The sequence below is a fragment of the Caretta caretta genome, chromosome 22 (genome assembly GCF_965140235.1).
Source record: "Caretta caretta isolate rCarCar2 chromosome 22, rCarCar1.hap1, whole genome shotgun sequence".
Taxonomy (NCBI): Eukaryota; Metazoa; Chordata; order Testudines; family Cheloniidae; genus Caretta; species Caretta caretta.
The window spans coordinates 18365611-18387521 of NC_134227.1; the positions used below are offsets into that span (position 1 = coordinate 18365611).

Here is a 21911-nt window from a genome sequence, read left to right on the forward strand (position 1 = left end):
TTTCCTACTGAATTGCTTGGGACACTGAGTAATTCCCTCTTTCTTATATTTAATGTTAGACTGTTGACTGTGAGCGAGGTCTGTTTGTTCTCCTGATTTGTAAACACCTGTCACACCACGGTCTTTTCACAACTGGTTTCTGTAAATCAGTTTTCCAGAGAACCCAGTGAGGCGTTCATCAAAAATGTGACTGTCTTCCATTAAGTATTATGAATCTTTCTTTGTTTTTTTCAAACTGTGCAATGAAACAGTCTAGGTTAAGTTCCTTGGAAGGACATTGTATGTGGTCAGAGTCCCAGGGTGTCTTAAAGGAGCTTTGCGACTCTGGGCTATTCTAAATGCTGTGGAAACAATAATCCGTACTAGAAGACTTGCACTGTATGAAGACTTTGTACCTTGTGCAGACGGATGTCTTTGTGGACAGCTATACAAATTCACTGTGTGGATAGCATGCTGAGTTTTCATAGTATCATAGAAGATTAGGGTTGGAAGAGACCTCAGGAGGTCATCTAGTCCAACCCCCTGCTCAAAGCAGGACCAATACCAAAATCATCCCAGCCAGGGCTTTGTCAAGCTGAGCCTTAAAAACCTCTAAGGACAGAGATTCCACCACCTCCCTAGGTAACCCATTCCAGTGCTTCATCACCCTTCTAGTGAAATAGTGTTTCCTAATATCCAACCTTGGCCTCCCCCACTGCAACTTGAGACCATTGCTCCTTGTTCTGTCATCTGCCACCACTGAGAACAGCCGAGCTCCATCCTCTTTGGAACCCACCTTCAGGTAGTTGAAGGCTGCTATTAAATCCCCCCTCAGTATTCTTTTCTGCAGACTAAACAAGCCCAATTCCCTCAGCTGCTCCGCGTAAGTCATGTGCCCTAGCCCCCCAATCATTTTTGTTGCCCTCCGCTTGACTCTCTCCAATTTGTCCACATCCTTTCTGTAGTGGGGGGACCAAAACTGGATGCAGTACTCCAGGTGTGTAAAATAGAGTGCCAAATAGAGAGGAACAATCACTTCCATCAGTCTGCTGGCAGTGCTCCTACTAATGCAGCCCAATATGTCATTAGCCTTCTTGGCAACAAGGGCACATTGTTGACTCATATCCAGCTTCTCATCCACTGTAATCCCCAGGTCCTTTTCTGCAGTTTGGGTTTATACAGTACAATATATGCACAGTATTAATATGTTCTTAGAGAAAGGGAGTTGACTGGTTCTGGAAGAAAAGTTTAATCAAAGTTTTTTATACCTGTTACTAATTTTTCAGTGATGGTACTTATTATTATTTAGATTATAGTAGAGCCTGTAGCTCTTTCCAAACTCAAAGAAAGCCACACTTCCTGCCATGAAGAGGTGTAGAATGAGAAATTGAAATACAGATTGAGGGAACTGCCCTCTGTCAAGATGGAACTGACTTGCCTTCCTAGACCTGGCAACTTGACAATTTGGTTTGCTTAATCCAGTGTGTGTCAATGAACTTAAGTGTTTTGACCCTATACCTTACAGTATTCCTCATAAACAAGTCATCAGCTCGTCCTGGAGAGAAGCCACAGCTTAAATTATCTTCTAGACAGTCCATCCAAATCTCTTTACAGCAGGTTCCAGCTGTTGCAGGAAAATGTCTGTGGTGAGTTTCAGCTGTCTTGAAATGGTCACCATGACCCCAGTTGCTGGTATCACTCAAATCCTGACCAGTCCTACTTGAAAATTACTTATTACTCCCAGCATCTCTACAGACACTAAGAATTTTAACCATCATGATAAGCTATGGTACTTTGCGCTCCATGGAGATGAAAGGAAACATCCATTAGTATAAATGGACAAACTGGTTTCTATCATATGTAAAATAAATATATTTTGGGCCAGATTGGGGTGTAAAAGCAAATATATCTTTAATGCTAGCTTTAGGAATTGCACTGGAATCTTTAACAAAATTCCGATAGGCCAGAACTATAAAAGCAGATGACAACATTTTAGATTTAACTTGCTTGTTACAACCACTGAGCGTATGTCTACACTGTAATAAAAGACCGGTGGCATAGCTGCGGCTTGCCCAGGTCGACTGACTCGGGGTTGCAGGGTTAAAATTTGCAGTGTAGACTTTCAGGCTTGGGCTGGACCATGGGCTCTGAAATCTGGTGATTAAGGTTGGCCACAGAGCCCGGACTCCCTACCAGCCTGAGTCAGTTGACCCAGGCTCTGAGACTCAGAGCTGTGGGTTTTTCATTGTGGTGCAGACCTATCTCAATAGGTTTATGAATTCATCTCTGTTAAATGGTTAAGAGAGTTGTATTTTTCAGGTTGTACCTTTGAAACATGACTGCCTTGATTCCATGTGATTTGTTAGTCATTTTATGTTTGAGATGATATTCAGCATACAAATATGATGAAATCACAAACCTTAATCTCTAGGCTTTTGTTTGTTCTTGCACTTTGCTAAATTAAACCTAATGAACACATTACGACTTAGGGAGGAAGGTTAGAAACTCCCAGGGCGACTTCAGATCTGTTTCTGCACATCAGATCCAGAATGTTTTACAGGAATATTTTTGGGTGGTGGTAAGGTCAGTGCAATCTAATTGAGATCTCTAGCCTTCCACTGCCTGGAAGATAGAGAGCTGCAAGTTCCCTTTGCCCACAGTACCTGCTCCTTAGATGGTAACAGCAGCTGCATATAAAATACAAGAATTTAAATGAGCTGGGATGAATGTAATTTTCATCCCTTGTGGGATGAGGAGCTTGTTTCTCTAGCCAGCAGGACAGAGCCAAAACTTCACTGCCATGTCCTTGTGCATCTGAGTTCCCAGCTGCCACTTAACTCAGTCCACTAGATAGCACAAGGTCAGTAAGCCCTCCAGTGATTGTTTAAAGGTCCCATGATTAGAAAGATTAATATTTCATGTTCCTCTTCCTAAGGCCCTGTATTTAATATACTCAAATACCCATTTATTTTGAATAGATCTTGTAATGAGATTGTTTGGAATACAAGTGGCTATCAAGCTCTCTAGTAGGCATGTTCTTCCATCTTATTCAGTGCAGAAGCTGTACAATGATTGAGCCTAGATGATCCAGGAGGTCACGGAAGTAGTTGCTTCTCCAACAGGGTAATGGCATTCCTATTGCAAAAGACTTCTAGAGAGTAGATTGTGGGTTGGGGGAAAATGTGATTAGTAGGGCACAATGAATCCATTAAATCCAGATGAAAAGACGTATGAAGTATGCCCTTTGCTCCTGAAACCTGATCCCTCTGAAGTCAATGGAAAGACTCTTATTGATTTTGACAGCTTTTTGATCAGGTTCTCAGTGAGCACTTTTGAAGATCAATATCTTTTGATGCTGTTAATTTTCATTTTAGATTACTTTGACCCAGGTGTGGCTAGATCTCTTGACAAAGGTCAGTCTTTAAATGAGAATAATTTTATTGAATTACAGTAGAAAAAAATTACGACTTTTCTGTTTGTTTTCCACACTCATTGTCCCAGAGCAGCCAAGAATATTTTTCTTCAATGTTTTTAAATGTGTGGGGCAAAAAACTTGCATCAGATTTCAGCCTGAATTTGGCACTTCCTGACTGACTATTCATAAATCCCTTTAAAATCAGGGTTTGTTTATAACAAAAATGTAGCATGCTAATGCAACCATGTCTTTCACAGCATGAATGGTATCACTGCAGTATGGACAGAGGAAGGTTCCCAATATATTTATTATTGTAAAGAGCTCATTGAGATAACAAAATGATCAAGTGAGCTAAATATTGTATGATGGAAGAATTTCAAAGTTGTCATTAGGAGGCGCGTTTGTGGAGAGAGAGAAAGCTCTCTGGGTTTAATTTTCTGTGTAAAGAATGATGGAAGGGTGACTGCTGCTCTCTAACTATTATTACATTGATGCAATAAACTGAGTAAATGACCACAATTGTGGTGTAGCACTGTAATAAATCATTTATCTGTCCACATTCTTTCATTGCTCAGATAAAAATGCAATACAGAGGAATCCTGTGTGTTTGAATTTGTGCGAGTGTTTGGGAAAGCAGAGCACCACTATCCAAATATGTTTGCCCACGGCACTTGGAAAACATCAGAGGGTTCCTGATGACCAGGCCTGGTGAGGAGCTCTGTTTTACATCTTGCCTAAAAGATGTCATCTCCAGCAACAATGCCAGTGCCTTGGTTCAGTACTGAAACTCAGAAAAAATGCAGTCAGCAACACCACTCTCTGCACTATCAGGGTTTTCCTTGACTTTCCATCCAAGTGTTGACCAGGCCTAATTTGATTTAGCTTGTTGAGATATGATCAGATCCCATAATATGATATGGCTGCAGATGGAGACTTTATATAGGGAAGATTTAGGGCTTGTCTATGCTTAAAATGCGATAGCAGCACAGCTATACTGCTGCAGCTGCACCACTTCAGCATAGACACTTGCCTATGCCAACGGGAGAGGTTCTCCTGTTGTTGTAGGTGATCTGTCTCCTCAAGTGGCGATAGCTGGGTTGATGGAAGAAATCTTCTGTCAGTCTAGCACTGTCTGCACCATGGGGTAGATCGGCTTAACTACACCATTCAGAGACCCAAGTAACATAGTTAAGCTCACTTAATTTTCTAATGTAGATCAGGCCTCCAGAGAGCAATTTTTCTGCTGACGGAGGAAGCAGTTGTAGTCTTTATAGATTGAGCATCTGACTGAGAGTCAAAAACTCTTGAGTTGTAGGTTGTCATGTGCACATAACTTTACCTCTGTGTCTGTCTCCACATCTGTAAAGTAGGAGAAATAATATTTATAAGGCCAGTTTGTGATAAGCTGCTGTAAGGGTGAGGGGTAGCACCTCCCCTTCCCTTGTGTGCGCACAAAAGAGCTTATCACAACTTATCCTGGAGTGCATATATCTAATTGAGCCACTGTGAGGCTTAATTAGTGAATATTTGAACAGCTCTTTTAAAATGTAGAGAACTTCATAGCTTGATTTCAGCTGTCCATCACCTCTGGAAATAGGCTCTGGGTATCTCAGTTGAGCCACTCAAAATTTGCAGACACTTCTGGGGGAGAAAAGGGGGAGTAGGTAGCAATTTGTTCCAGCTCACAAAGAATTACTGTGTGAACTAGGATAAACCCTGCCCTCCTGTCGCACCCTGTTTTATGCTTTCGCCGCAAGACTATCTTTCCCCTCCTGAGTCACCCCGTGTAAATGTAGTCAGCAACCAGCAGTGTTTCTACGGCGGAGTATAGTGCATGAAATGCTATTCATCTATTTATTGTAGAGGTTTTTTTCCTTTTATCTCTATAGCTATCTAATATCGATTCAAATTTTCTACCTTTAATTCTCCTACCCCCCTTGGCTGGGGGAGAGGAGATTGTTTAAAAAACAAAAATAACCTCCAGTATTTAGAAAGGAGCCCCAGCCTGATACCAAGGAGATTCTTGCTACTTGAACTCACTTTTTTAAAGGAGACCTACAAAGGATATTTTATTTAAATAGGGTTTATGCACTTTTTTTTGCTTCTTTATAAGGTATTTAAAAAAAAAAAATCTCTGAAGGGTTTAATTTCTAGAGCAGGTTTCTTTCCTTGCTTGTTTTTACCTTAGAAATAAGCAGGCAGAAGTGCCAAGTTTAGTCTTCCCTGATTTCACAGAAGTATCCTTTTAAGGGTCCCAGAGCACGTTTGTGGAGGGATAACACTTTGAAGGGCTCCGTGGGGTATACCTTTAACAAAGTCCATCTTTTTATTTAAAAGTTTAGTTATTAAATTAGGTCTTAATAAAACAACTCATAAAATTTTACAGTGTGCATCTGTCTACACTGCAGTGGAGAGCATGCTTCCCAGTGTGAATAGACAGATACACTAGCAGGGCTAGAGCCTGCATGCTAAAAATAGCAGTGTGGATGTTGTGGCTCCCAAAGAGATTCAGAGGAGGCCCCCGAGCGTAGACCTAGGGGGTTGGATGGGCTTGAGAGCCTGAGCTGCTGCCCAAGCCGCAGTGTCCACACTGCTATTTTTTGCATACTAGCTTGAGCCTTGCTAGCACAAGTCTGTCTACTGGCATTGGGAGGATTACTCCCCACTGTGTAGACATACCCCTAGAGCAGTGGTTACCCAACTTTAACAACCTGTGAACCTCTTTCACTAAAATGTCAAGTTTCGCGAACTCCCTCCTAAAAATGAATATTTCCAGGGATTTTCTCCTTTACCCGAATATAAATGATAAAAGCAGTGATCTTGGAAAAATAAAATTTGTTTTTGACATGCTTATTACACGCTATTTATTATTATTTATCGTTATAGTATTTTTATTACATTATGAAAACTGCAACAATCTTCCAAGGTCTCACTTTCATAGCTTGTATCACTTTGAATAAGCCTGTTACAAGACAAGGCTCCTAGGTTTCATCAAGGAGTTTCAGATGTGAAACAGCAGGAAGGGATTTAAGAAGCCCACTCGGAGAGTTCCTCCTACATAAGCATTCAGGTCTTGAGCAGTCCGGGCAAACAGCGCACGTTACAACAAAGCTTAAACTTGTTCTTCATAATAATTTTAAAAACCATACTAGCTGCCTATTTAATTTTAAAAGCAGCAAAAAATATCCACCTCCCTTTCCATTTCTTATAAGGAGTCTTGAAGTTTAAATCTTCTCAGTGTGATGCTTGCTTTGATCTGCTTAGCTCTTGGAATTCCAGGGGCTCTGTGCTGCTGGCCCTAGGGTTCCCTTTAGGCCTTCTCTGCATCATAACCCCACCTCAAAGGCATAAACCTAATTTTTTCCCCCGTGGGCTACCTTTAAAACCGAATGTTGTCTAACTAATCCAGTAAAATTACCCAATGTACTCAGAGGCTCCCTAGACCTATTGCTTTTTGGCATTACAATGCCTAGGACAACCCTGTTTCACCCATCAGGATTACATAAGCACTTTAACTGAAATTCATAAGTAAAACCATTAATCAGAGATGTTCCAGACAGATTATTTCAAACATACAGAAGCAGGGCTCAGTGCCCCATTACATCATCTTTATTTGTTTGCATTTTAAAGCAGCAGCTTTGACCTGTTAGTTGAATTCAGACAAAGATGGTTGTCATGTGTAGTTCTGTAAATGATTAATCCTGTTCCATGAGACCACCTTCAGTAATAAATATGAAGGCGTTGGAAGTGGCTTCAGAGTTAAAAATGCATTAAGATTTGCAATTAGACTAGAACTAAAATCCCTTAGTTACTCACTTTGAGTGAATTCAGTCTACAGTTTTTTCACACTCGTCCTTCCTAGGTCATTACGGTTTTCTGTGTGTTTTTTTCTTACATGATTTGTTTGGTCGAGGAAGAATTTTAAAATGCGCCCTTAGCAAATTTTTTCTTGAGAATCTTCCTCCCTCCCTCGTCCCTTTTGATTAGAATAATCCAGTCCACACAGCCACCAAACTCTCTATCTGCACAGAGAGCCTGTTGAGCTGGAGGAGCAGATTAGCCAACTGTGGAGGCTCTGAGGAATGCTGGGATAGATAGGGCTGTGTGGGGTCAGGGAGAAGATGGGAGTTGGATAGCTGATGAAAAATCATTTGGTTCTGCTGCCTTGACTGTCCAATGCAGTGAAGAACTGAGAGCCTTGAAAGACTTAATATGTAAAATTTCAAAACTAAAAATCAATCAACTTGTGTAACAGAGGGATTTTATTCCTGCTTTAACTACAGATATCAAGGCAACCTAAATAATACTTAGTACTGTTCATCTGCAGATCTCAAATATACAAATACCACTCTCTAAATGACCGTTTCCCAAGTTTTCCACTAAAGCTGCCCTTGACCTTCAGCTGAAGACCATTGTGCATGAGGAAATTGATTTATGCTGGTCCTATGGGTGGTTGCTTGAGGCAGCTTTTATTGGACTTTGGCAAATGAGCTAACCATGAAATCCATTTTCCTCGCCTGCTGGTGCCAGACTCCTTCAGTTATGTTACTTGCACTGTTGGCACAAGCATGTGATCAAACCGAGTTATCAGTCAGTAGTCACAGGCTGTGTGGTGGTCAAGGTGCCTCTTGCTGCTAGGATCCTGATTGTCCCTTGGAATTTTGGTTGGTTGGTTTGTTTGTTTTAAATTTGGAATAGGAAGGACTAGCTGGCAATGAACCTGTGAAACCAATGAGAATGGCAGTAGGTTTCTGATGAAAGCCATTAGATTAACTCTTGGACCTGAAGCTAGGATCTGAGACACAGGAATATGGCCATTTATCATGTGAGGTGAAACAGTAGGGGAAACTTTTTAAACAGGACAAGGAATCACTTATTAAATCAGATTTAAGGAAGGAAGTATGGACTTTCCATGGAACTGGTGGGTGTATTCTCATTGATACTGAACATTTCTCCTGCCTGCCATATTGACTGGCTGGTTCACTCCCAGTTTGGCAGTTTCTTCCTCATAATTGACTGTTTCCTAAATTACCACCCTAACATAGTTCTCCTAGGTCACCTGACTGCAGTGCCTCCCTAGTTTTGCTGCTGAATGCTTCCTTACTCATTAAAGGCCAAATCCAACATCTCTGACAATGATGTAAGGCCAGAGCAATACTACTGAAATCAGTGAAGTTTCTGTGGCTTTACAAGGTGTGTAATTGAAGAACAGAATTTGGCCATGAATATGTCTTAAGTGTGTGATGGTCTTTCGCCAGCTATGTTACGTTTATTCTGTGTCACATCATAAAGAAATAGCTTAACTATTATTGATGGTTTGTAAATTAGATTTGTTCTTTTACAAATTCTGTATGGCTGAAATATTGCCAGAGGGAAATGTTTAGCAATGTTGCGGGGGGAGTGTCTGTGTCTTTTAAGCGCCTTATGCAACCTGCAGGATGTAAAAGCTTTTTTTATTTGGGTTTTTTCCTGCTAAATTTCCCCTCCGGCCACATTACAGGAATCACAGCCAAATGGCAGCAGACTGTCTCCACCATCCTCCACATTTTGCAAACTTTATATTTCATTATAGCTACTAATTAGCCATAATTTATCATCTATTGATGAGTTGCAGTGAAAATGAGGGGCAGGGATGCAGGTTTATAAAACAGCCTATGATGGTATTAAAATCCCAAACTATAACTTATTTTAGGAACATGAGATTATATTGTTTGGTCTCCTCTGATTTATCCAAGCAGAAAGTAGTAGAGAATAGTCAAATTTTCTCTAATCCCATTTGAGTCATTATTTATCGTCATGGATATAGACCGTTCAAAGAGGCATGACAACTCTCACCTGTTGGGATTGAAAGCCAGGTTGCAGCATTTAGCCTTGCTCCCCTCTTTGTGGCTGGCCACTTCCCTGGGGCATATTTCCACTTCTTCCCCAATCCCTTTGGAATGATTTGCATCTTGAGGGCTCGCAGATGGAGCAGTCCCTATACTACTGCTTCAGGCAGCCTTTATGTATCCCCACCTTCAGGATCAAATCACCTATGCCATAAGCTTCCAAAGTCCTCTGTTAAGCAGGGTCCACTCTCTGCTCCCTCCACTTGTGGAGGGTGCTGAGGGTAATAAATGGGGGAGTAGTCCCAGTTGCCCTTCAGTTTATCCTAACCATTGAGGGAGCAGTGAGAGGGGATTGTATCCAGTGTCTTCAGTGCCTGCTCTGTTGGTTTTCCTTTATTTCTTCCCTTCTAGCAGGAGTGGGGGAAGCAGCGCTATCATTGTTTGTAATTAGTTTTTCTAGGTATGTCTGCACTTAAAATGCTACAGCTGCGCTACAGCAACGCTTCAGTGTAGACCCTATCTATGCTGATGTGAGAGTTTCTTTTGTCGCATAGGTAATCCATCTCCCTGAGAGACAGTAGCTAGGTTGATGGAAGAATTCTTCCATTGACCTAGCAGTTTCTACTCTGGGACTTAGGCCTGGTCTACACTAGAAATTTACTTTGGTATAAATACATCTCTCAGGGTTGTGAAAAATCCTCACCTAGATGATGAGAGATGCTGCTAAAAGAATTCTTCCATCAACCTAGTTACTGCCTCTCAGGGAGCTGGATTATCTACGCCAATTGGAGAAGCCCTCCTGTTAGCGTAGGTCAGCGTTCTCAAACTTCATTGCACCGTGACCCCCTTCTGATAACGAAAATGACTGTATGACCCCAGGAGGGGGGACCGAAGACCAAGCCCCTCGCCCCAGGCGAGAGTCCAAAGCTGAAGCCAAAAGGCGTCTGCCCGGGGCGGGGGGCATGTAACCTTAGCCCTGTGTGATGGGGCTTGGGCTTGGGCTTCAGACTTGCTGGGGCCCAGGGCCAACACCAGCTTTGGCGACCCCACTCAAATGGGATCGCAACCCACTCTGGGGTCCCAGCCCACAGTTTGAGAACCCCCGGCGTACGTTGTGTGTATACTGCAGCACTGTAGTGGCGCAGCTGCAAGAGTGCAGCTGCACCAATGCAGGGTTTTAAGTGTAGATGTACCCTTAGGTCGTCTTAACGATGCAGCTCAGGAGTGTGGATTTTACACACCCCAAGAGATGCAGCTAAATTAACCTGATTTTCTAGTGTAGACCAGATGTCAGTGAATCAGCCTTTCTTAACGGAAGAAAAAGAAGAGGAGGAGGCCCATGTGGCCTGGGCATCATATGGACCAGCAAAGGCAGAGGGCTGCCTCACACAATCCTGCTGCTGAGTGAGATTTCTTGAGGCCTGGTCAACTAATGGAATCTTTGCAAGGGCCATGGACAATCTGTCCTTTAGCAGGTAACTCCAAATGATGGTTTCCTACAAAAATGCGTCTCACTTGTTCAGCTAAACAATTCAAAATCTGTTTGGAGAGGAGGTTTTAAGCATGCGCGCATACTCTGATGGTTTGTTTGCAGTTGATGTCACGTGATAGTACATTGCTGATGCCCCCAGGCAGAATGCATTTTGCCCTGGACTGCTCCCATCCCTCTGGCCAATAAGAAATGTTATTTCTCTGAAGGGAGTAAATTTTACAGTATAATGCTTTAAAAATAATGCACACACAATATGGTCCCCACACAGATTGAATTATTGAAAGTTGTTGAACTAAACTTTTTAGCTAATATTAATGTGTACTGTGAATAAAAATTAGTTGGCATTTTAAAAATTAAAGCGGAAGCAAATGCAGTAGTATGAGAAATCTGGATCTCCTGTTTCAAAGTTGGGATGCAGCAGGTCTGTGCGTAAGAGGAAGTGTGCATGTGACATGCTGCTAAAGTCAATCTCCTGTGATAATGGGAAAGATGATAAAGTAATTTTACGTGAACCATATGAATATTACACTAGGTATTGTGCCACCATTCAGCAGCCTTGTCTGGTGCTAATTATGTCATCAGTTATATGAAATGAAAGAGGGACTAGCTCTAACCTTGCACCCAAATATTAACCCGAGTTCCTTAGTTTATTTTAGACAGAAATTGAAAATGTCCAATGAACGGAAAACCTGTAGGTTTTGCCATGGGCAAAATGAGTTACTCCAGAGATGTGACAACCAGGGACCAAACCTTAGTCAAGACAAAATTAAAAATCATTCTGTTTCCTCTTCCTCTTTTTAACAGAAACTCCTTTTAGACTAACAGCTGAGATCTAAACTATATTGCAGTAAGCAAATATTTCACTGTGGCAGCTAGTGGACATCCTGTTGCACTAATTACTGTCCCCTGCATTCTCTTTGGATTTCATTCCTGTTCCCATAGAACATACGTACTAATGTGTTACTGGGATGATTGTGTGTCAAATTGATTGGGGAGAGGGAAATACATTGAATGGTTCATGTTCCATGTAAAAGGCACAAAGTAGACATTTTCAGTATAATTCCTGTACAGTCTCCTGGCTGGAGTATATATGAATGTCAGATCTGTTCTGTTTGAACAGTTAAAAGATTAGAATTATCCATGTAGTTTCATAGTAAAATTTCACTGCATCTGATAGTACACAAAAACTTTTTAAATAGTTCTAAGAAATAAGTCCTATTAATGAGATAAATTCTATATCTCCTCTGAGCTGTAGTGACTAGTCCAGTGTTGTGAGTCAGGCATATTCCTAGAGTACAACCTCAGAATTTATTGGTGTTGATTATTTTTGGCTTAGCTACTAACCATTTAGCTATAAATCATCTTGCATTTTTTTAACTGGTTTAATCCAGCAAATAATGAAGCATGTCATGTTCACTGTCCCCTCCTGTTTGAATTCCACCACCAAAGATTTATTATTGTGATGCAACGAGTCTGTCATGGCAATTGCTATACATACATCTGCTGCCGCCTATATATCTGCTGAGTAATTCCAGTACCATTACTTCACCTTTGCTGTTAATTGCACTACTGCCTCATGAGAGAGAGAGAAAGGATTGAATTGGAGACTGACCTCCACTTGGGACAGTGAATAGAAGCTGCTGCCTATGCTGTTCCTGTTCTGGGGATCCATAGAGACTTCTTTTTCTAGGGCTCTCTATATTCCAGCACTCAGTTTACTGTCACAAAAATTATTAATGATAAAAATACACTGATCGTAGTGCCTGAGGTCTGAGAAGGAGCAGCGTCCAGCCAGGTCTGTTGTTGCATAGATATTGGTTGTCTATATTCTGTGGAAAAAATATAATTAGGCAGCAAGGCTGCATGTGGTGAGACTTCACTGTGAGGCCTGGCCTATACCTAAAAATTAGATTGACCTACCTATGTCACTTAAGGATATGAAAAATGTGGTGCCCGAGCCTCATAGGTAGATCGACCTGATCCCCGATGTAGATGTGGCTAGTTTGGTGGGAAAATTCTTCTATCGACCTAGCTACCGCCTCTTGGAAAGATGGATTACTACATTGATGGGGAAAAAACCTTCCGTCAGTGTAGGAAGGGCCTATACCATGGTGTTACAGCACAGTGTAGACATATCCAAAGAGAGGAAGAATGGAGTGTAAATGTCTTCTTCAGGTGACTAAACCTTGAAACAAAGCTGATACATTATAATAGCAAAAAGAAAAGGAGTATTTGTGGCACCTTAGAGACTAACCAATTTATTTGAGCAAATAAATTGGTTAGTCTCTAAGGTGCCACAAATACTCCTTTTCTTTTTGCGAATACAGACTAACACGGCTGCTACTCTGAAACCTGTCATTATAATAGCAAAAGCCAATTTATTGCAGCTGTCTTTCTGTTTCCATGGAAATAGTTCCTGTTTTATGACAAGGGACTATCAAACCAAAGCATGCATCACTGGAGGAAGGGACTATTGCGCTATGTTACACAATGTTTTTTTTCTGGCTCTGAAGCCATTTTGCAGAGGGGCTTGGGCGAATAACTATTGGTGTCTGAAATTGGCCAAAATCTTTCTCTTGTTTCTGCATCATAAATGTTTGAAAGAAATTATTTTAATCACAGGGTTATCACATTTCCCTTGAAACATGCATTATTTTCATAGATTACCTTGCCAACCACGGCCGTCTGAGTGAGCCCGAGGCCAGGCGCAAATTCTGGCAAATCCTCTCTGCGGTGGAATATTGTCATAGCCGAAAGATTGTGCACCGTGACCTGAAGGCTGAAAATCTCCTGCTTGACAACAACATGAACATCAAAATAGCAGGTACTCAGAATACAGTTGATTCTAAATAATACCTTATTAGTACCCATGGAAGCACCTGGTCTGCTCCAACAAATCAGTTCTTGTTGCTCAAGAGATTCCACTAACAGTAAGAAGTGGAAAGGCAAAAGAGGGCAATATTTTGCACTGGTGGGTAATTTGTGATGATGGCAATAAACACCAACTAAAAATAACTCCTAGTTTTAGTTCCTTTTTGTCTCCAGGAGAATGGAGCAAATTTGTAGAGTTTGGTGGGGTTGTTTGTTTTTCTTTTTTTTTTGGTGGGGGGGGAGGTGGAGCGGGGTGGTTGGGTTTTTTTTTTTTTTTTTGTAGTATCATGACACCTCATTAACACTGCCAGATGTGCAGGTTAAAACAGAATTAATCAAATAACTTCTTTCAACATAAAAAAAGCTCAAAATGGAAGCCTATTGATTTTTTTTTTTTTTTTACCCTGCATGATTTCATTTTAATAAATTTAGACACAGCAGATGTTACATGCAATGGGATAATTTTGCTGCTTGTTACTTCATTACAATTCTGAGAACCCTTCCAGACTGATTTTAGCCCTGACACTCTAGCATAGGGAAGGGTTGGGTGACTCCCTGACTTGGAGAACTGTTGAACTTTTGTCATTATCAGTAGCTGGGGGATATGGAGGGTAGGGGAAAAGGAGTCTCTGTAGTAAGAAGCTGGTTTGTAATGAAGTGAACTTGTCAGTTATGACAAAGTGCAAAAAGACTTTCAGTTGGCTGACAAAGCTGTAGAAATACTCTTTTAAGTTACAAATTCCTATCGCATCATCTTATTGTTGGACTTCCTATCTAGTTTTCCTGCAGTGGCTTAAAAGGCATTGCCATGATGCAGGATGCATCTTGATCTCTGATATTTTTCGTAAGGACAAGGCTGTAGGAATGTGTTAAAGGTGACACTCAACAGATTTTTGTTTTAAATTGGCTTGTTCCTTTTTATTTATGAAGTATAAAGAAGGTGGCCTGAAAAGTTTCAGTTTTAAAAAAATGAAAAAGGCAGGGGGATTCTGTTTGTTTTTATACAAGAAATTCAACACCTGTCCGGGCTGGAAGATTATGACTAGAGAACCAGTGAAATGGAAACAAGAGCCAAGAGAATGAAAGTTGAGGGACTGAGAGGGAAAGGGATTTTTATCACTGCTTAATTTTTAACACCTATTTAACAGCATTTTTGGTAACTGAAGCCTTTGTTAAAGTTTCAGCACCCTTACCCTTTTAATAAAGGTGGTAGAGCTCCCAGTAAACATCCCTGAGATCCTGTAGCAAAACCAGGGAAGACCAGACCTGACATTCCTGATGTTTCTAGGGTTAAAAAAACAATCAGGAAAATCTCTTAAACCTTCCAGGCTTTATCCAAAAAAAGCAAAGAAGGAAACCAACTCAATTTAAAAAAACAAATACAAATTGCACGTCACCTTTTACAAGCGAACTACTCCATGAATGAGAACTCCATCTAAAATATGATAGAGAGGGAAGGATTATTTTAGTGCTTTCAGAGAGCTTTCTTACAATATATACTGTCTGATATGAGAACGGGATTTTTGTGCTAGGCTGAGAAACACTTTTTGTCATCTTGTCTTCTGTACTGGTGGGTTTCTAGGCTCCTGAATTCTGTCATTTGTATTGACAAGTTTCATAAGTAACAACAAAAAGGGAACCGAAATATACTTCAGATCCATAGCAGTGTTAGCATGTCATGTGAAAATTGGTTTTCTTTAGAGATGGATTCTAGGCAGTAATAATAATGCATAAAATATCTACAGGACATACCACAGTAGAGATCATGATTACTAATAATCATAATAGTAAAAGACAAAGCAGAGATGGAGCCCAAAAATCCCCCAGAACTTTATCCCAATTCTTTTGCTCAGCGCCATCTGTAAGTAATTTAATTCCTCTATAGAATGGTGTTTTCTCTCTAATTGAAAAAATAAAAGCTGAAGATGACATTTTCTGCGTTAGCTTGTTGATTGTATCACATATCTGTGTGGCAATATAAAAAGTAAAAGTCAAAGGGTTCAAAAGATACACTAAGAGAGAGGGCTTTGTAGAGGCAATTCTGTATGATTTTGCAAAGACAGACTTAACTTGAACCCCACAGTTGGATAATAGGATGTATGCACCAAAAATGGGGGTCACCCATCTGTTTGTTTTACTCATCATATAGATTTTGTCAGACAATTCTGGTGATCTAAAATACAGCATATTTACTTTGTTAGCATTAAATACAAATTTTCAAATTTATTTTGAGCAGTCCACATCTGTACCATCTAACACTCCTGATTTCCCTTTCCTTGTGGACTGAAAATTTACAGAAAGATTGAGGAATAAGGTAAACCGAAAGCAATGAAAAGGGAGGTGTATTTAATTTCAATGTGTGGTGCCTGCAGAGCCTGCTTGCCTGCTCCATATTGCTGGTAGAACATTAGGCTATTTCTAGTTGCTGGTTTTAAACATACTGGAGGACATTTTTGGTTGAAGAAAGAATGGAAGGATCCTTATTGTTATATTTTGGGTTAAACCTCCATGAAACTTGGGGGTATAACAGCCACCCTTCGTTTCAGATAGTAGGAATAGTTAAGCTCCTTTATGAAATACTAGATGTCTCTTCCCAAAACAAAGGCATGTACATCCAAGGCCACTCATGAATTAGAATTATGTGGGCGGAGCGCTTCACTGGGTATTGTTTGAATAGAAAGTGTTTGGGGATGGGAGACAAGAAACAGAGAAGGAAACTCCAGATGTAACCTGGATGAGTTTGGTGTGTGGTCCTGAGAGAAGCCTGGAGGAAGGGCTTTTGGATCCATGCTAGCTAAGAGAGATTTGGGACTGAGAGTAAGGAAACGGTCTCCTGTTGTTTGGTTCCTGCGGTGTTCAGGGAAAAAAGGGATTTTGTATATTTTTCTAAATAAACAAGATTACACCAAAGGTACCTGACTCCATCAATTCTTCTCCTAACTGGAATCTGCAAGACCCCAAATTTTTGGCTCGGTGCTCAGGTCAAAAAGGGTAACGCTATAAAACAAGGGAGCAAATGGACAATTAATAACTGGTTCTTGATGTCACATCCTGTGTATTTCATAACCACACGCATGCATCCTGTAGCCATGAGTGCTGGAACTATTTTTATAGTGAGGGTGCTGAGATCCATTGGACCAAACTGTAAACCCTGTAAATAATGGAAACCACTTCAAGACAGGGGGTGCGGCAGCACGCTCCGCACTCCTAATTCCTGCAGAGCACTATTATGTCACACTAGAATGTCAGCAGCAGCGTCAGATAAACTGTAAAAATGGAAGGCTTTTATTTCAGGTAATATGAAAATGAATAGCACAGTTATTGCAGTAGTCCCCATGTAATTTCGTTGGATATTAAACTTCATTTTATCTTATAAATTTCAATTTTTTGTATGTTTCAGGATTTTGTGTTGAAAATGCATATCTGTTGAAGTTGTCAGGAAACAGGAGGATTTTGCAGTAACTTTGCGTGGAAGTTGGGAGTTTTGGAGTAAGGGACAAATGGGGCTTTTGGCATGGAAGGCCATTTCAGACTGTGGACCAAGTGCATAAGCTGTACGTTATAATAAATGGTTCAAGTGAAAAAGTTAATAATGTTCAGAATGAATTTGTATCATTCAGTTTCAGAATTAGCACCCCATTAAAGTTAATGGAGCAATTAACATTGTTCTCTCAGAGCTATTGGTGACAAAGATACCTGAATTGATATTGAGGGTTTTAGGCAGTTCTCTGAACTTTATTCTACCACTTGGGCAGCTTCATCAAGAGCTCTTCTTGACCTGCTGCTCACAAACTGGGAAGAATTAGTAGGGGAAGCTAAAGTGGATGGGAACCGGGGAGGCAGTAACCATGAGATGGTCGAGTTCAGGATCCTGACACAGGGAAGAAAGGAGAGCAGCAGAATACGGACCCTGGACTTCAGAAAAGCTGACTTTGACTCCCTCAGGGAACTGATGGGTAGGATCCCCTGGGAGAATACCATGAGGGGGAAAGGAGTCCAGGAGAGCTGGCTGTATTTTAAAGAATCCTTATTGAGGTTACAGGGACAAACCATCCCGATGTGTAGAAACAATAGGAAATATGGCAGGCAACCAGCTTGGTTTAACAGTGAAATCCTTGCTGATCTTAAACACAAAAAAGAAGCTTACAAGAAGTGGAAGATTGGACAAATGACCAGGGAAGAGTATAAAAATATTGCTTTGGGCATGCAGGAGTGAAATCAGGAAGGCAAAATCACACCTGGAGTTGCAGCTAGCAAGAGATGTTAAGAGTAACAAGAAGGGTTTCTTCAGGTATGTTAGCAACAAGAAGAAAGTAAAGGAAAGCGTGGGCCCCTTACTGAATGAGGGAGGCAACCTAGTGACAGAGGATGCGGAAAAAGCTAATGAACTCAATGCTTTTTTTGCCTCTGTCTTCACAAACAAGGTCAGCTCCCAGACTACTGCACTGGGCAGCACAGCGTGGGGAGGAAGTGACCAGCCCTCTGTGGAGAAAGAAGTGGTTCGGGACTATTTAGAAAAGCTGGACGAGCACAAGTCCATGGGGCTGGATGCGCTGCATCCGAGAGTGCTAAAGGAGTTGGCGGATGGGACTGCAGAGCCATTGGCCATTATCTTTGAAAACTCATGGCGATCGGGGGAAGTCCTGGACGACTGGAAAAAGGCTAATGTAGTGCCCGTCTTTAAAAAAGGGAAGAAGGAGGATCCTGGGAACTACAGGCCACTCAGCCTCACCTCAGTCCCTGGAAAAATCATGGACCAGGTCCTCAAGGAATCAATTCTGAAGCACTCAGAGGAGAGGAAAGTGATCAGGAACAGTCAGCATGGATTCACCAAGGGCAAGTCATGCCTAACTAATCTAATTGCCTTCTATGACGAGATAACTGGCTCTGTGGATGAGGGGAAAGCAGTGGATGTGTTGTTCCTTGACTTTAGCAAAGCTTTTGACATGGTCTCCCACAGTATTCTTCCCAGGAAGTTAAAGAAGTATGGCTGGATGAATGGACTATAAGGTGGATAGAAAGTTGGCTAGATTGTCGGGTTCAAGGGGTAGTGATCAATGGCTCCATGTCTAGTTGGCAGCCAGTATCAAGTGGAGTGCTCCAAGGGTCGGTCCTGGGGCCGGTTTTGTTCAATATCTTCATAAATGATCTGGAGGATGATGTGGATTGCACCCTCAGCAAGTTTGCAGATGACACTAAACTGGGAGGAGAGGTAGATACGCTGGAGGGTAGGGATAGGATACAGAGGGCCCTAGACAAATGAGAGGATTGGGCCAAAAGAAATCTGATGAGGTTCAACAAGGACAAGTGCAGAGTCCTGCACTTCGCACGGAAGAATCCCATGCACCGCTACAGACAAGGGACCGAATGGCTCGGCAGCAGTTCTGCAGAAAAGGACCTAGGGGTTACAGTGGACAGGAAGCTGGATATGAGTCAACAGTGTGCCCTTGCTGCCAAGAAGGCCAATGGCATTTTGGGATGTATACGTAGGGGCATTGCCAGCAGATCGAGGGATGTGATTGTTCCTCTCTATTTGACATTGGTGAGGCCTCATCTGGAGTACTGTGTCCAGTTTTGGGCCCCACACTACAAAAAGGATGTGGAAAAATTGGAACGAGTCCAGCGGAGGGCAACAAAAATGATTAGGGGACTGGAACACATGACTTATGAGGAGAGGCTGAGGGAACTGGGATTGTTTAGTCTGCGGAAGAGAAGAATGAGGGGGGATTTGATAGCTGCTTTCAACTACCTGAAAGGGGGTTCCAGAGAGGATGGATTGAGACTGTTCTCAGTGGTAGCTGATGACAGAACAAGGAGTAATGGTCTCAAGTTGCAGTGGGGGAGGTTTAGGTTGGATATTAGGAAAAACTTTTTCACTAGGAGGGTGGTGAAACACTGGAATGCGTTACCTAGGGAGGTGGTGGAATCTCCTTCCTTAGATATTTTTAAGGTCAGGCTTGACAAAGCCCTGGCTGGGATGATTTAATTGGGGATTGGTCCTGCTTTGAGCAGGGGGTTGGACTAGATGACCTCCTGAGGTCCCTGCCAACCCTGATATTCTAGGATCAGTACTAGCACTGATAGGACACCCGGAATGGGTTTTTTTGTTTGTTTGTTTGTTTGTTTGTTTTTACCATTGTGTCATCTACACTTGCATTGACCATTGGTAAGGCAAAGTTTTTGTCACAGATATTTTTAGTAGAAGTCGTGGACAGGTCATGGGAAATAAACAAAAATTCACGGTAGCCTGTGACCCTTTTCTGACTTTCACTAAAAATATCCGTGACAAAAGGGGTAGGTGAGTTCAGCACCCACTGCTGCTGGGGCTCCCGGGTCCCCCACTAATGCGGTGCGTGGGAGCTCCGTGGTCCCCCTACCCCTAGGGCTGGGTTGCTGCAGGGTCCCCTCGCCCCGGGCAGCTGGTAGCTGCAGTTGCCCCCAGTTGCAGCTGTGGGGAGTCCCCCCTGGCCGCTGCGGCTGGGCAGATGCAGAGGGTCCACCGTGGCTGGGCAGCTGCGTGTGGTCCCGCCGGCCGCCCGCTGTGGCTGGGCATGCAGGGGGGAGCTGCAAGGGTGGTATTGGCTGGGAGCTCCGGCCCCAGGGCAGAAAATGTCACAGAGGTCAATGGAAGTCACAGATTCTGTTACCTCCATGATATAATTGTAGCCTTAACCATTGGTTTGCAATCTGTTCATGTTTTCTAAGGTTTTCTTTTCAACCATAAGACTTAACAACTTATGATTGTTAACAATTATTACTATTTTTTAGAATGAAAGCTGGTACTTGGGCAAATTTTGCAGCTAGGAATTGCAGCATATGTGGACTTATCTGTCAGTAACTGTACTGAATTAATGAACGTTCTTGGCCTGTTATTTGTGTGGTCTTTCATTTCCTCTTCTGTTCATCTCTCCTTCCCTGCCCCCTCCCTCCATTTTATTTTCTTAATCCTGGTTGAACGTGGCAAACAATAGCACAAAAAACCAGCATAGTTTTTCAGATTTCCTACTCAGGGGTCTGAGCTGCCTTGAAGTTTGTGCTGTATTCAGAGAAGGTCTCCTTTTCATAAATGTCCTTAGAGGAGCAGGGAAGCAAGTTTCCTGCCTCCCTGAACATTCCAGCACAAGCATAACAAAGGCTCACAAAAACCCTATTTCAAAGGCATCCCAGGAGTCCTGCTAGCCAAGGAAAGGTTAGAGACCTGAGCTGTACTAGCATAGGGAATTTCACAGCATGCATTCTCCAGGATTCAGAAATAAATAAAAGCAAAGTGAAATCATAAAGTTATTAGCCAATTCCATTTGCTGCTTATGTCAGGCGCTCGCTCTCTCTCTCTTCGGGTCTTCTGTAGTGTTATCACTGTATTGTCAAAATGCTCGTTACTGTGCTGGCCTGTGGATAAGTATCCACGTTAGCTAGTAGTCCCCACACGTCACACTTTTCATATACTGTGATTCTTGTGTACAGCTTTGTCGTACCCAGAGTGGTCCCTTTGTCCAGCAGTGGCTGTAGTGATGGCTAATCAGAAGACAGTCATAGCTGTCAGAAACATTAGGGTGATTGGTGCCCAGTCACCTCTTTCATTAATTCCACAAAGTGATGAGCAGTGAATTTCACCCCAGACTATGTGGTGTGTTTCATCCCAGACTGTGTGGTGATGTGTTGTCACAGAGGTCTTTGTCCTTTCTCCCTTCCCCAGTGGGTCATTTGTACTTAGATGGATGCAAGTTGCTATGTTCTTCGCTGCCTCCAGTCAGCAAATTGAGAAGGAGCAAAAGGAAGCCAGGGGCCGAAATCCCATAGCTTGGTCCTTTCTGTCATGAAAAAAATGTATATTTTTTTTAAAGAGCAAATTAAAGCAGTTGATTATTTTGAGACAGTTCTGCAAAGTCAGAGGAAAACCAGACCCAGCTGATATCTAACCCCAAGGGTGTTTCTATTGTTGTAATGGCATTGGGCTTTTTGTACTAATCCTATGGGCCCTCCCTCTGCTAGTCAGTCCAGCCATTTGGGATATCCAGCCACACATCCAGTTCTGCCATGAAAGAACAAAGAGTCAACTGCTTAGTTGCATTCCTCACGGTAACTTGCTGGTGCATTTCACTAGTTAATTTGCAGCAAATCTGCTTCTGGCTCTTGGGCTCTTATTCTGAAGCTTTTTCTTTTTAGTGGCGGAACACTTCTTGGTCAAATGTAGAAATAGGAATAAAATTGCCCTTTGTGGTTCAGCTCAATGGTGAAGACACTCAGACCCAAAAAACCTGTTCCCAAGAATGCATGCTGAAGTATTTGTGAGATTGTCACCCTTGCTGCTTAGGCTCTCTCCTCT

General features: G+C 42.0%; 1 protein-coding gene across 4 annotated transcripts in view; it reads left to right on the forward strand.

The window, feature by feature from the left end:
- Positions 1 to 21911, forward strand: part of SIK2 (salt inducible kinase 2) — a 118044-nt gene that overhangs the window by 46860 nt on the left and 49273 nt on the right. For 3 of the 4 annotated variants that reach the window (XM_048827468.2, XM_048827469.2, XM_048827474.2), the window contains one exon: positions 13377 to 13538. In XM_048827468.2, the coding sequence (XP_048683425.1) occupies positions 13377 to 13538 (162 nt within the window). Of the gene's footprint in view, positions 1 to 10499; positions 10698 to 13376; positions 13539 to 21911 lie in introns of all 4 variants that reach the window. The other variant, XM_048827471.2, reaches the window with a different exon arrangement.